This window comes from Nuphar pumila, chromosome 13 (assembly GCF_984573655.1).
Source record: "Nuphar pumila chromosome 13, dmNupPumi1.hap1.1, whole genome shotgun sequence".
NCBI lineage: Eukaryota > Viridiplantae > Streptophyta > Magnoliopsida > Nymphaeales > Nymphaeaceae > Nuphar > Nuphar pumila.
In genome coordinates, this window is record NC_143261.1 from 49,151,267 (window position 1) to 49,164,825 (window position 13,559).

The window sequence follows — 13,559 nt, forward strand, 5'->3', positions numbered from 1 at the left end:
TGAAAGACCAGAAAAATAAAGGTGTTGAAAGACGATTTCACATTGCTGACAAGGAACTATTCTATACAAGTGCATGGTAGACAGACAGTAAATTCACAGTACAACCGTAAAAAACAATGGCTTGACAACTAAATCGTACATCAAAGGCAGGGAAATATGGACTGCCTAGATGATCGAGAAGGTGACCTAAGGGCAAGAAAATGCCTCTTCTTGCTTTTCAGTTTTTGCATAGACAAACCAAGTTTTTTGCATCTCACTACACTTGCTTGTGCTTCATAAAGAGCTTCCGGTGCTTCTCTACTCCCAAACCTTGAGATGTTTATTCTGCGAGATAGAAAATGCTGGAACATGTTTAGCTAATTAAGCAGAGCAGGTACATTTAAAAAGTAAAAGCAGAACGGAAGACACAAGACGTACCATGGCCTTATCGGCCATCATCTGGCTTAACTATGCCAATGAGCTTCCAACCACCAAGGCAAGCTGATGAGAAGGCCTAAAACGAGAAAATGAAATGTATGTCACAAGTTTTTCCCTGTTTGTGCATGTTTGTTGTGTGTGCACATGCATGTTTCTTCAACCTACTCTTTGTAGAGACTGTTGAACCCTATGTCACAGGGATTCGGCAAGACAGGTGCCGCACCTGCATCGATGCGATGCAGGTGCGGCACCCGGTGTGGTCAACCTGACCCTGGGTCAATGCACCTAGGGTCATTTTGGTCCATTTTTGGATTTTTTTTTTAAATTGCCCTATGAAATGGGCTGCGGAATTTTAAAAAAAAATCTTGGGGGGGGGGGGGGGGGGGGGCGCTGCCCCCTTATAACCCCCTGCCCGCTGACTGCGCAGCGGGACCCGTGCTGGGAGGAACCCCCGGACCCCCTATATATTATATTATATATATATATATTATTTTTTTTTTTTGCCGCACCCGCACCCATGTGACATACCCTTTGACAGTTTCATGCATATTTTAGCATCTAACAAGCACAACAACATATGCATTTACTGGGTCTTCTTAACATAAATCCGGTAATAAAACTTTTCCTTTTCCCGTATTCTTGTGCGTTTTGGCAAAAGTGAAACTTTGCAAAAGATATTAATGCTAATGGCCCCACATAAAAGACAATTTTCTAAAGTTCTTTTTTCTCAAAATTGAAATTGAAAGTATGCCTGGATCTGGATTGCCATGAAATAGCCAACATATAAAAAGGGTGACCAGCAACCTGGAGAACAAATGCACCATAAAAATCAAGAGTTTTTACCTCCTCCCAAGATTTTCCAGAAGCTTCAAGTAAGGCAGCATTGGATGTTTTTAGTTCTACTAAGGCACCTGAGAACATTGATGCTGCTTCTTCCCAACCTTTATTATGTCCCATGCACCTGTACAATTCCGTCACTTTTAAATACCTGTCTGGGGACCCCTTTTCTCTCAGTTATCGATATCATCGATTAATGGACCAGAACACACATGACCAAGACCATAACTCAAGTTCTCAAGTTAAGTCAGTATCTGTTAAGTCTTTGAAGAAAAATTACTGGAAGAAAAGGGATGGATGAGTTGTAAGATAATGTTTAGAGTTTGAAAGTTCACAGAAATTCTGAAGTTACATTCTTTTTCACCTAATAGAGTTCATGAGTGCTTAAATAAAAGTTGACAGGCTGTGAGGCCCTTTGAAGAAAAGTTACTGGAAGAAAAGGGATAGCTGAGTCATAAGATAATGTTTAGAGTTTGAAAAGTCACGCAGAAATTCTGAAGTTACATTCATCTAATAGAGGCCATGAGGGTCAATGTTTAAGTAAAAGTTGACAGGCTGTCGGGCGCTTTGCCAGAAATGGTAGTCAACCATTATTATCAGGGTTTCAACTCACGATCAAAGACTTACATGACTGTTAGAATGTCATTCCTTGAAAAATTGCAAATGGCCTCCTGAAGGTGCTCAGCAGTCTGTCCATCCATAGCAGCAACTGAATAGAAGCTTGACATGAAATACACTTCTGCTTCTGAAAATCCTCGAACATGTTCCTGCATAATCTGAAGTGTTTCCCTACTTCGAGCTGCATCACTGTGCCAATATGTGAAGAGGCTTAATCAGTCTCTTAGGTCCTACCAACATAGTAGGGAAACTTACATTTTTAAGGACAAACAAATAAACCAGCACCACCTCTAGTTTAATATATAAATCCTCTCTATGACATGCCATTTTGAATTTAAACTAAAGTCAGGGACTCAGGGTACAAAACTTATTCAAAGCCAAGGTCTTAACCAAGCCTATCACAAGAAAGATATAAGAAATATGTGTAGTGACAACATAAGTTGCTAAGCAATCCAAACCTAGATAAAATAAGTTCAGGTACCCAATTTATCTGTTGGAGCTTGTGAGAAACACTGATAGCAGCAAGGCGTCCAGCTTTACTCAAGGGGCGATCATGATCTGCATCATATAAAACAGAGCAAATGCTAAAGCTTGTCAAGCGAGTGGGCACCAACAGGATAGCTAATTACTAGCTAGCAAATCATTCTGGTGTTAAAGAACAGGCTGTCAATTTACTTACAAGTTACAACAATAAGGAGAACTAGAACTTTTGACAAGTTATGACCAGCATGATCCACATAACAGGATGAAACATTTCTGAGACCAATTCATTAGTAGTTTTAATCTATGGCAGAGTGTAATTTTAGTGGTAGCAGTAGAACTAGTTTTCTTTTTCAAAGTTTGTAACACAAAGCTACCCAGAAAGGAGAAGACACTTATTAATTGATGTCAGTGTAATTATTGTCAGTCTTTGATGAGGGATTATTTTACAAGGATGGCAGACTAAATCATTAATAGAACAAAGGCATTTTCTAGCACCAACTTCCTCAGTACTGGTTCCTTGATGGTCTGAGATTGGACAGGTGAGCTTTGACAGATGACTTGCATAGGACACATTGTTGGATGGGTTGTTCATGATTTGATTTCAACATGATTAAATGCACATTTTGAATGTTTGATTTCCCAACAAAGATTAATAGAATATATTGCAGCTGTATTCAATCAAGCCACTCATAAAGCCAACCTCATGCAGTTGGGATAAGGCTTGATGATGATGAAGTACTGGTCACTCCCATGCAAGTTTTCTGGAGAACTTGTCCTCTAGGCTGCTTATCACTTTCATTAACTCCTTTATTATACTGTCAACTACACAAGACCTCCATATGATTATTCCATCAAAATATATATTTAACAGGCCACGCCACTGGGAGAAAAAGAAAAAACCTATGGATACACAACCTTATCCATTTCACCCTTCCTTTTCCCCTTCTCGCCATTCTTTTCCAGAAAGATGAAGCCCCCACCCTTAATTCATTTCCCCTCCTTTTCTCCCTCTAGCTGTAATTAGGAAACACTAGAATGTTTTGGACGTGATTTACGGGTCAAAGCATCCTTAGTCTAGTCAATCCCCAAGTCTTCAATTGCCTTCATGAGTCAATCAAAGATATGAACCCTGGAAAGACCAAGGCTGCCACACTAGGAAGCAGAAGCGGGAAACGATACAGGAAGCAAAAGCGAGAAGCGATGCATTTTAAAATGTATAGGAAGCAGGAAGCGAGGAATAAAAAAAAACAATATAAGAATTGAATGAGAATCGAAATGGAATACAAATAAAAACTAAAATAAAAGTGACTATTCTTAAATTTCATAAATTTTAGTGAAAGTATTACATTTTTAACAAAATCTAAAAATGATGATTACCAAATTAGAGAAAGCACATGGAAGTGAGTGAGAAGTGTGAGAGGAAACAAATAAAAAACATGAAAAGTAGAGTGAGAAGACATATAAGAAGAATAGATGAAGTGTTTGGAAAGCATAGGAGAAGCGTGGGAGAACCGAGATTCCCATCAAGTTTCAGAAGCAAGGAGTATCGAGCTTCCGAAGCGGGTTTCTAGGAAGCAGGCTTCCCACCTATCTAATAAGCTTCTGGTAACTCTGGGAAAGACTGATCAACTCTGAAGACCAGACTGCATCAAATAAGATCTGAAAATCCAAAAACAACCTTCCCTAGTGAAACATGCATAGAGGGGTTTCCAAGTCAAAGTCTTGAGATCAAATCAAACAATCTTCCATGGAATCACGTCTTTGTCAATTTTTGGTTGACCCAACACCACTTGTATGCTTAGTACAGCCTTGATTTACTTGAAAGGTGAAACAGTTGGTCACCAAATTGTGCCAATCATGCTAAGATTCAGAATGGACTTCACATTGACTCATCATTGAGAAAGTCCAGATAATCAGCGACTTTTAGTTGCCTGTTACTACATATAGTTCTTTTAGGCTCATAGGCCTGGTACGTCAGCAGATAATCATAGGATATCAGGCCCTGCCTAACCACTTGTATGCTTAGTACAGCTTTGGTTTACTTGAAAGGTGAAACAGTTGGTCACCAAATTGTGCCAATCATGCTAAGATTCAGAATGGACTTCACATTGACTCATCATTGAGAAAGTCCAGATAATCAGCGCCTTTTAGTTGCCTGTTACTACATATAGTTCTTTTAGGCTCATAGGCCTGGTACGTCAGCAGATAATCATAGGATATCAGGCCCTGCCTAACTCCTTGATCACATAAATCAGCAGGATGAAAAGGGCACGTACAAAGTGAACATGATTTTTCTTGGTTCTCAATGGCATGGTGTGATAATTGCACACCTGATGGCAGCATCCACAAATTAAGAGAAAAAAGGGGAAAGAGCGGAATAGAGGTCCGAGGAAATTTCTAGAATCACCTTTGTTTTTGTCGCCAGTAATAGTTAGGGCCTTAAAACATTTTCCACTAAAATTTTCCTTGGCATGAAACTCGTTCAGAATGATCTCTCACAATATAAGAGCTAGAATTTCACATACTTTCCCTCCTTCCTTCATAAGAGGTTTGAACATAAGAGAATAGGACTTCACTGATGTGGCACTTATCAGATCTCATATTGTTTCTTATTTACTTTTGGAGTACGTTTTCCTGGTTGAAGATAAAAACAAACATGATTCATTAATCTTCCCCTGATTCAGTGTAAAAATAAACCAAAAAGAGAAGAAAGAGGAACCCGAAGAAGGAAACATAATAAGATTTTTTTTTTTGGAGTTCAAGAAACTGCCATTTTGGGAATAAGTGCAATCCAACCAAGAGATGATGTGTGGACCAAGTAAATTAGTTCTAGACCATTATGCAGGACTCTTATATAAATCACCTGTGAAGCAAGAGCATATCAAAAGTTCTAATTCAGTGGTGGATTAAATTTAAATTGGTAAGAGGACCATACCACCACATCCATGTAGATATGACAAAGACATAAAATGGATATCTACCTTGAACAAATTGTGTAACAGACTGACACTCTTGTGCCATTTTGATCACACCCAATTTCGAACAAAGCATTCACTTAGATATTTCCTTGATTCACTGACCTTGCAAGTGGTGTGACAAGTACATACTGTACGTGAATGTTAACCTCACCTTAACAGGCCTTAAAAGTTATAAAGAGAAGATTGGTCTAAACACTAAACTAACAAGACTTATACAAGACAGAACATGCTCGCTTTTTAACAATCTACTCAAACTCTCTCAACTGCTAAGGCCACAAACTTGAAACCTCTCTAAAGCTTTCTGTTTAAAAACTATAACTTTCACACATGAATTGATCGATGCAGAACAAAGGTAGACCCAATTTATGGTAGCAAACCACCTAACAGTTGGTTGTATTCACTGTTCTAAGTTTCAAACCCAATCATCGCCAATCCTTTTTGCTTTTATAGCTGCACACAACAAGTAATTCCCCTTGAATGCATTCCTCATCCGCCTTTCTGAATTTGCATTTAATGCCTTTGTATTTCATCCACCATAGGTGTCAATGGTTACCATGAATTTATTGCTATCTCACTCTCATTAAATACCCTAGGTACTAGCACATTAGGTTTAGCCCAATACTTTGGGCTTTGACAAGACAAAGGCCACGTTCATATGCTCTACATCCAGCAATTCATGTTTGAATTCATATTGAAAAACAACTCAACCTTTAGAGAGATTTCAAGTATGTGAGTTGAGTAGTCTGTAAAACACTGGGTGTCAAACTTCTTCTATAACTCCTGTTCCTGGGAATCGAAGTCTTAGTCATGAACATTTATTAAGGCCTATTACAACTAGTTCTACATTCATTTACAACATATGCTTGCCTTTCTGCGCACCGACGACAGCCATTTGTAGTAATTTATCTAATTAAGTGCAGGATAGTGCACTACAGATAGGGAGACTAAGCTGGTTTTCGATTCTTAGACGAAACTCGTGTCTTAGCCACTAAATTCATCTCATTGTGATACTCGGCCACACTGTTGATCCCCCATTGCTTAACCAAAAAAACCTTGCAATTCTCATGATCCCACCAACTTTAGGGAAATCGACAACCTGAACTGGAAAGAAAAAAACGATCTTGGCAAAAAAAAAAAACCGTCATAGTGGTTGATCAGTGTGGGACTAAATGGCTGATAAAAACACAAACACTTTTTTTTTGAAAGGTGATAAAAACACAAACATTCATTTTAGCACTATGAACTAAAGTGTATATACTAAACGGTCGCTATAGGTAAGAAATCATTTCATCTTGCGTGACACTAGCTGGTAGGCAGTTTTTTAGAAGAAAACGGAAAATAATGCCCAAAAAACTTATTAAATCCAGCACCAACATTAATCCTCCGCTATGAATGCACGGATTTATATTGCAAAACTACAAATCGAGTCAAAGATAACTCTTTCACAATAAACAAACTCTTTTAATTCTCAAAATCTCTCACAAATATGACCAGTAAACGCCAGAATCACAAGAGAAAGAGAGCCATAATCGGGAAAATAAAATATGAGAGTTCGCTTTTTCGGCTCAAACCTCTCAATTACAAGAGAAAGAGAGCCATATTCGGGAAAATAAAAGATGGGTGCTCGTTTTTTCGGATCAAACCTCTCAAGGATCGATCCTCCCACGAACTCTCGGCGTGACGAACCAAAATGAGACGGCGATTGACGGGTTTCGTCTCTTCAGTCGTCTCGCCCTCGACCGTTTCGATGACGAGGGATCGAGTTGGTGCCGAATCCGAGAGTTTTCTGCGAGACCCACAAAGGGTTGTTGAGGAGAGAAAGGAAGGAGGAAGGGGAGTTCTTATTGGAAGGAAGAAGGTTGGGAGCCTACAAACGCAGGCTATCTCCCTCATCTTTCTACACCCTTCTCTCTCTGAGCGGGCTGTATGTATACTGCGTTTTCTGTGTTGTTTATACAGCAGAACTTCAGGGAACCGTCCATCTTGAGATTGTGGGGCCCGCTAGTGCAGCAACACCAGGGGCGGATAGGAATGGCAGTGGACCGGGGGAAAGCGGGGCCCCGCCCAGTTTGGACCGGGGATGGAGGCCGGGATGAAGGTTAAAATACATCCCGGTGGGAGGATGGACTTACGCTTTCCCTCACCCTGCCCCATCCTGATCCCCCCGCTTTGCCCCGCCCCGTCCCATCTCTAATCCTTCTAAGGGATGACAATAGACCGAGGGGAAACGGAGCCCCGCCCCGCCTCACCCCCGTTTGAACCGGGGATGGAGGCGGGGTGGAGGTTAAAATCCATCCTGGTGCGGGGATGGAGGTTCAGATTTTGAGATGGGGCGGGGGTGGAGACCTTGTCCCCCGCCCCGATCCATTGCCATCCCTAGGGGCGGGCTGTGTGTATGTGAAAATCGCCTGGTTTTGCACGGATTCGGGTTGGATGTGATCAACCTTATAACTATATCAAACAACAATAGGTTGATTTTCGCACTCCAAAACACAACTTGCTCCTAGAAATGTGCAAAACTCAACTCATGAACCATGAGTAATGGGGGCAACATGCCCACTCAACAACGGAGAAAGCTTAGAGATCCACTGCAAGGATGAAGGTCAATAACGCTGACTCTTTAACAATGAAAAAAAACACTTGTCGTTATTGATCAAGCAATTACTGCAAGAGTTTTGTCCTTGCTAATTGATAGGTAACAACAACAATGTAAATATAGTGCCCTTATTACTCTACTACATCTATGAATCTCGTTGTTAATGTTTCATTAATAACGGTGAGTTGGATTTGGTCTTGAATGTCTTGGCCCTGCATTCATCTCATCGTTAAAGACATATTTTTAATGGCGACATATGAATGTTACAGTTAAAGATATGTTTATAATGGTAAGATTATTTGGTCGTTAAATATTATTGTTAAAATACTTTAACAGTTATATTTAACGAGCAAAACATCTAGCTGTTATAGTTCACCGTTAAAGACATATATAACGACGAGATTCTTTGCTATTAAAACACTTTAACAGTAATATTTAACGGTCATAGAATCTCATTGTTATAGATCAATAATGACTAGTCATGCTTAGATCAAACCTTTATCTCTCTCTACGATCTCGCTAGACCGTCGGCTACCACCTTCAATCCTCCTTCCTGGACAACCATCAGACCAGGTCTTCTTCTTCCTCTTTATTTCTTTAGGGTTATATTTATTTTTTTTTCATTTGGCTTAATGCATGATATTTTTTTGGATGTTTAGCCTAATTTTAGATTATTAGTGTGGTCTTTCATGATTTGGGCAAAATGGGAACGTATCCCATTGAATGTTTGTGGAAAGAAGGTATATCTTTTTTCTAAATGGAATGCATATTCTATAGAAAGCAAAGAGAAAATTTAAAAAATATATAAATTGTTTTTTCATAGTTTCGAGATTACATATACTTATTCAACCTTGTGTGGAACCTGTTTGCGTATATTCTGCTATGTTCGTGACTTGTTTAGTCATGATATTGAAGATGGGACGAACCCTTAGGATTTGTACTAAAGCATCTCATGGTGGTCCATTTTGAAGATCCACAGTCCAGATTAGGGCATGTTGTTTCAATCTGGAAGCCACACTAGGGTGGTTGAAATGCACTGGGAGCTATATAATTCAAAATGTGAGGAATTTTTACTTTATTCATTTTATAAAAACCTTCAAGCATCATCACTTGAATCATCGCAATGTGACTAACAATCATGGTAAGTGTAGCAATTGTCATGAGAATGAATGCATACTAGTGCACTCGGAACATCAATTATGAGAATTTAGATTCTTTCCTTTGCAATGAGTGTGGTTAATGGTTATAACAAATATGGTCAATTTGAGTTTAATTTTATGGGAAAGACAAGTTTCACATTTGACAGCATGGAGAATGATGAGGATACGAGCATATAGAAGATATCAACAACTTCTAGGTTTAGAAAAGCCTTTGCTTAAACTTGTCTAAAGCATTGGTGAGAATGACATGGATTCTCTCTGCAGGACTCTGTCCAGTAGATGATGGCTTCTTTGCCTGGCCCATCTTGTAAGATAAATCCCAAAATGCAAAGCAGCATTTGTGTCAAGGGCCTATTTTCTTCAATGGGCCAGCGCGGCGCGACGGTCCTTCCTTACCGCCGCAAGCTTACTCGTCAGCTTGCTTGCCGGTCGCGGAAGCTTGTAATCAGAGTGCAAGAGAGCAAGAGAGAATAGAGGGAGAGAAATTGCAATCACAAGAAGCAATCACAACGAGGGTGAACAAAAGAAAGCTCAACGCATTTACTTCATTCACAATTTTGCCCGCAAGCTATTACAGTTCAAGTATACGGGCTGCCCCTTCGGGGTATTGATTCACCTGAACCGGGCAGCTTACATTAGACTCAACAAAAGCAAAACAGACTCTAAGCGCAACTGTACACTGTAAGTTGCAAGGGAACATGCTCCCCCCTTCAAATCATGCGCCGTCCTCGGCGCCATCTGTTTCGTGGTAAGCCCTGACTTCAGCTGAGTAGCGGCTATTCATTCGAAATGCAGGCTCCCACTTTGGTCCCGTTGTTTCCTCCCACTGCACCAAGTATTTCTTCGCTTGCCCCAAGTAGTTGACCTTGTGGCGAAGGATCTGACTGAGGTGCTTCTCGGCCCGTTGTGCTGCCGGTGTCCTCTGTATGATGAGAGCGCGTTGCGGCACATTGCGTTCCAGGTCTCCATCATCTGGATGGAACTGCTTGAGGTTGCACACGTGGAACACCGGGTGCGCCTTGAAGTCTGGGGGCAACTCCAGCTTGTATGCCAGTTTGCCCACCTTCTTTGTGATGGTGAAGGGTCCCTCATACTTTCTAAGTAGTCCGCGGTGCCGCCCGCGAAAGATGCCTGTGCGACCAGGATATAACTTCACCAACACTTGGTCCCCAACTTGGAACCCTGCGGGCCGACGGTGCTTGTCCGCCCACTTCTTCATTCTCTTTGCCGCTTTGTGTAAGAATGCCTTCGCCAACTCATTTTGCTCGTGCCAGTCGCGAACAAACTGATAGGCGAATGATGGCCTTCCCTTTTCTTGTGTGGCAAGAGTGTGCGGGGTCAGTGGCTGCTGCCCCGTGGCTATCTCGAACGGACTGTGGCCTGAAGACTCGCTCTTCTGCAGATTATAACAAAATTGTGCCACATCCAGGAGCTTCACCCAATTTTTCTGATTGGCACTAACAAAATGCCTCAGGTACTGCTCCAGTATCCCGTTGATACGCTCTGTCTGCCCATCTGTCTGCTGATGGAAGCTAGTTGAAAACAGCAACTCAGAGCCAAGTAGCTGAAATACTTCACGCCATAACTTGCCCGTGAAGCGAGCATCGCGATCACTCACAATGCTCTTTGGTATGCCCCAGTGCTTCACCACATGCTTTACGAACAACTCTGCAGTCTTTTCTGCAGGGCACTCCTTGGAAGCTGGGATGAAGGTGTCATACTTTGAGAAACGATCCACCACAACCAAAATAGAACTGAGGCCCTCTACCTTCGGCAGACTAACAATAAAGTCCATGGAGATGTTATCCCAAGGACGTTCTGGAATTGGTAGAGGCTCAAGGAGACCGGCAGCCTTCTGGTTTGTCCCCTTATCTTGCTGGCAGATGAGGCATGTCAGCACATACCCCTCAACGTCGTCTCTCATCTGCGGCCAATAGTAGCCGCGCTCAAGGAGTGCTAAGGTCCGCTCCTGACCAGGATGGCCGGCCCATAGTGTATCATGGCACTTCTTGAGTAGCTCTCGGCGAAGGCTTCCCCACCGTGGTACAAAGATGCGTCCCCCTTTTGTTACGAGGAGGCCATCCTGTAGCCAAAATCGCCGAGTCTTCCCTGCCTGCGCCAGAGAAACAAGGTGTTGTGCGGTCGGATCCTGCTGCGTACCCTCGCGGATGCGGCTCAGCAATGCGCCCTCCAAATGCACTTCATAAGGCTCTGTGCGCGCAACAGCTAATTCAGCCCTACGGCTCAGGGCATCCGCCACAACATTGGTTTTTCCAACCTTGTACTCTAAGGCAAAGTCGAACTCAGCCAAAAACATCTGCCATCGAGCTTGCTTGGGCGTTAACTTCTTTTGCGTCTGAAAATAGCTCGTGGCCACATTGTCCGTCTTGACGACGAACTCGGCACCCAAAAGGTAGTACCGCCAGGTCATGAGGCAATACACAATGGCGGTCATCTCACGTTCGTGCACTGTGTAACGCCTCTCTGCATCCTTCAGCTTGCGACTCTCATATGCGATCGGATGACCATCTTGCATAATAACTCCGCCAATGGCAAAGTCTGAGGCATCAGTGTGGACTTCGAAGGGTCTCGAATGATCAGGCAGTCGCAGCACTGGCTCCCTCACTAAGGCTTTTTTCAAGCCATCGAAGGCATCTTGGCACGCTCCTGTCCAGAGCCATACCTGATTCTTCTTATTTAACAAATCTGTGAGGGGCGCAGCAATGAGGGAATAACCTTCGATGAAACGCCGATAATAGTTTGCCAAACCAAGGAATGACCGCAATTCTGGCACTTTGCTTGGCGGAACCCATTCCTGGATGGCCCTTATCTTCTGCCCATCCATACGCAACACACCACGCCCCACAACGTGGCCAAGGAAGCTGATCTCCTCCTGCCCGAAGAGACACTTCTCTCATTTGACACAGAGGTCATTATCCTTCAGCACCTGAAACACTGTTCACAGGTGCCCGACATGTTCTTCCATGTTGCTGCTGTAGATCACGATATCATTCAGGTAGACTACCACAAACTTGTCTAAGTAAGGGTAGAAGATCTGGTTCATTTAAGTCGTGAAAGTGGCTGGAGCATTTGTCAACCCGAATGGCATTACTAGAAATTCGTAAGCACCATAGCGGGTGACGCAAGTTGTTTTCGGCTCATCACCTTCGGCAATCCTCACCTGCCAGTAACCCGATCGGAGATCTAGCTTGGAAAAGATACGGGCACTGCCTAGCTGATCGAACAAGTCTGCTATCAATGGCAATGGGTACTTGTTCTTCACCGTGACCTTGTTCAAGGCACGGTAATCCACACATAACCGTTTAGAGCCATCATGTTTCATCTGGAAAAGGATCGGGGTACCAAATGGGGCTTTTGATGGACGAACAATGCCTGCGTCCAACATCTCGTCTAACTGCCTGCGCAGTTCCTTCAGCTCAGCTGGCCCCATGCGGTATGAAACTATTGCAGGAGGCTTCGCTCCCGGGGTCAACTCAATCTTGTGGTCGACCTCGCGTCTTGGCGGAAGACGCTTTGGCAATTCTGGGGGCATCACCCCCCGAAACTCCTCCAATAGTGGGGCTAGGGTCGGTGGCACTGTTGCTTCCACCTTCCCTTCTTCTGCGCGCACTGCCACTAAGAATGTCTGCTCCCCATGCTTGACACCCTTCTTTAGTTACGACACTGAAAAGAACAAAGATGGTTTATTCTTGCGACGCAAAATTGCGTAACTGAAGATTGGTGAATCTAATCGTTGAAGCAAAGTAGTTGTTGGATGGTATGAGACATCTTTACCACGATATTCTAAAGTGTAAGGTTGCTATTCAGTTGCTGGCTAAGGGAACGCAAATAAACCAAAAAGATTCTCACCAGTTGTGCGTTAGGCTCACAGGTGGAGCGTAGCGTTTGCCTTGTGCATGCGGAGAATGCACGTTGGATTCGGCTGGAAGGATTTGCACCTTTGGGTCGAGAAAACTTGATAAAACTTGTGCTCTCTCCCAAGTTTGTGGGTTAGCGGAGTGCCCACGTTGAGCAAAGATGCTCGTCGGTTTGATCCCTTAAATTGAAAGTTCTATGAGAAGTGTGTGTGCGGAAAGAGTTGTTATTCTTGGATCGTTGATCCCTGCGGAATATCTCTGCTGACTCTAGAAGAGAGTTGCAGCATGCGGGCTTCGGGAGGGGAGCAACAACATTGGGCCAAAGGTGCCTATGTGAGGAGGACGCAACAGCATTGGGCCGAAGGTGCCTATGTGAGGAGAACGAGTGCCACGAAGACACTCTGAAGGATCACATTGGGTTAATGCTCCAGCAAAGCATTTCTCACTTGAGGACTTAGATGGATCATTGGAAAACCGTAAATGTTGTCCTAAAGGGATAGAGATCTCTGCGGAAAACATTGGTGGTCATCTTTCTCTGAGAGGATCACAAAGGGCTCAAAGTGCCCTTGTTGAGGTTGGAAGGCAACCCAGC

The 13,559-nt window shown here is 42.9% G+C and overlaps 1 protein-coding gene across 1 annotated transcript; it reads right to left on the reverse strand.

The window, feature by feature from the left end:
* Nucleotides 1-25: 25 nt before the first annotated feature.
* On the reverse strand, nt 26-7,232 carry LOC149818312 (Phosphoglycerate mutase family protein). The gene is made up of 5 exons (XM_089984270.1): nt 6,977-7,232; nt 2,331-2,430; nt 1,882-2,061; nt 1,261-1,378; nt 26-324 (listed from the first exon to the last, which is right to left on the reverse strand). Exons 1-5 carry the CDS (start codon nt 7,224-7,226, stop codon nt 298-300), a joined length of 675 nt encoding a protein of 224 aa, XP_089840396.1. The 5' UTR covers nt 7,227-7,232; the 3' UTR covers nt 26-297.
* Between the last annotated feature and the right edge of the window lie 6,327 nt (nt 7,233-13,559).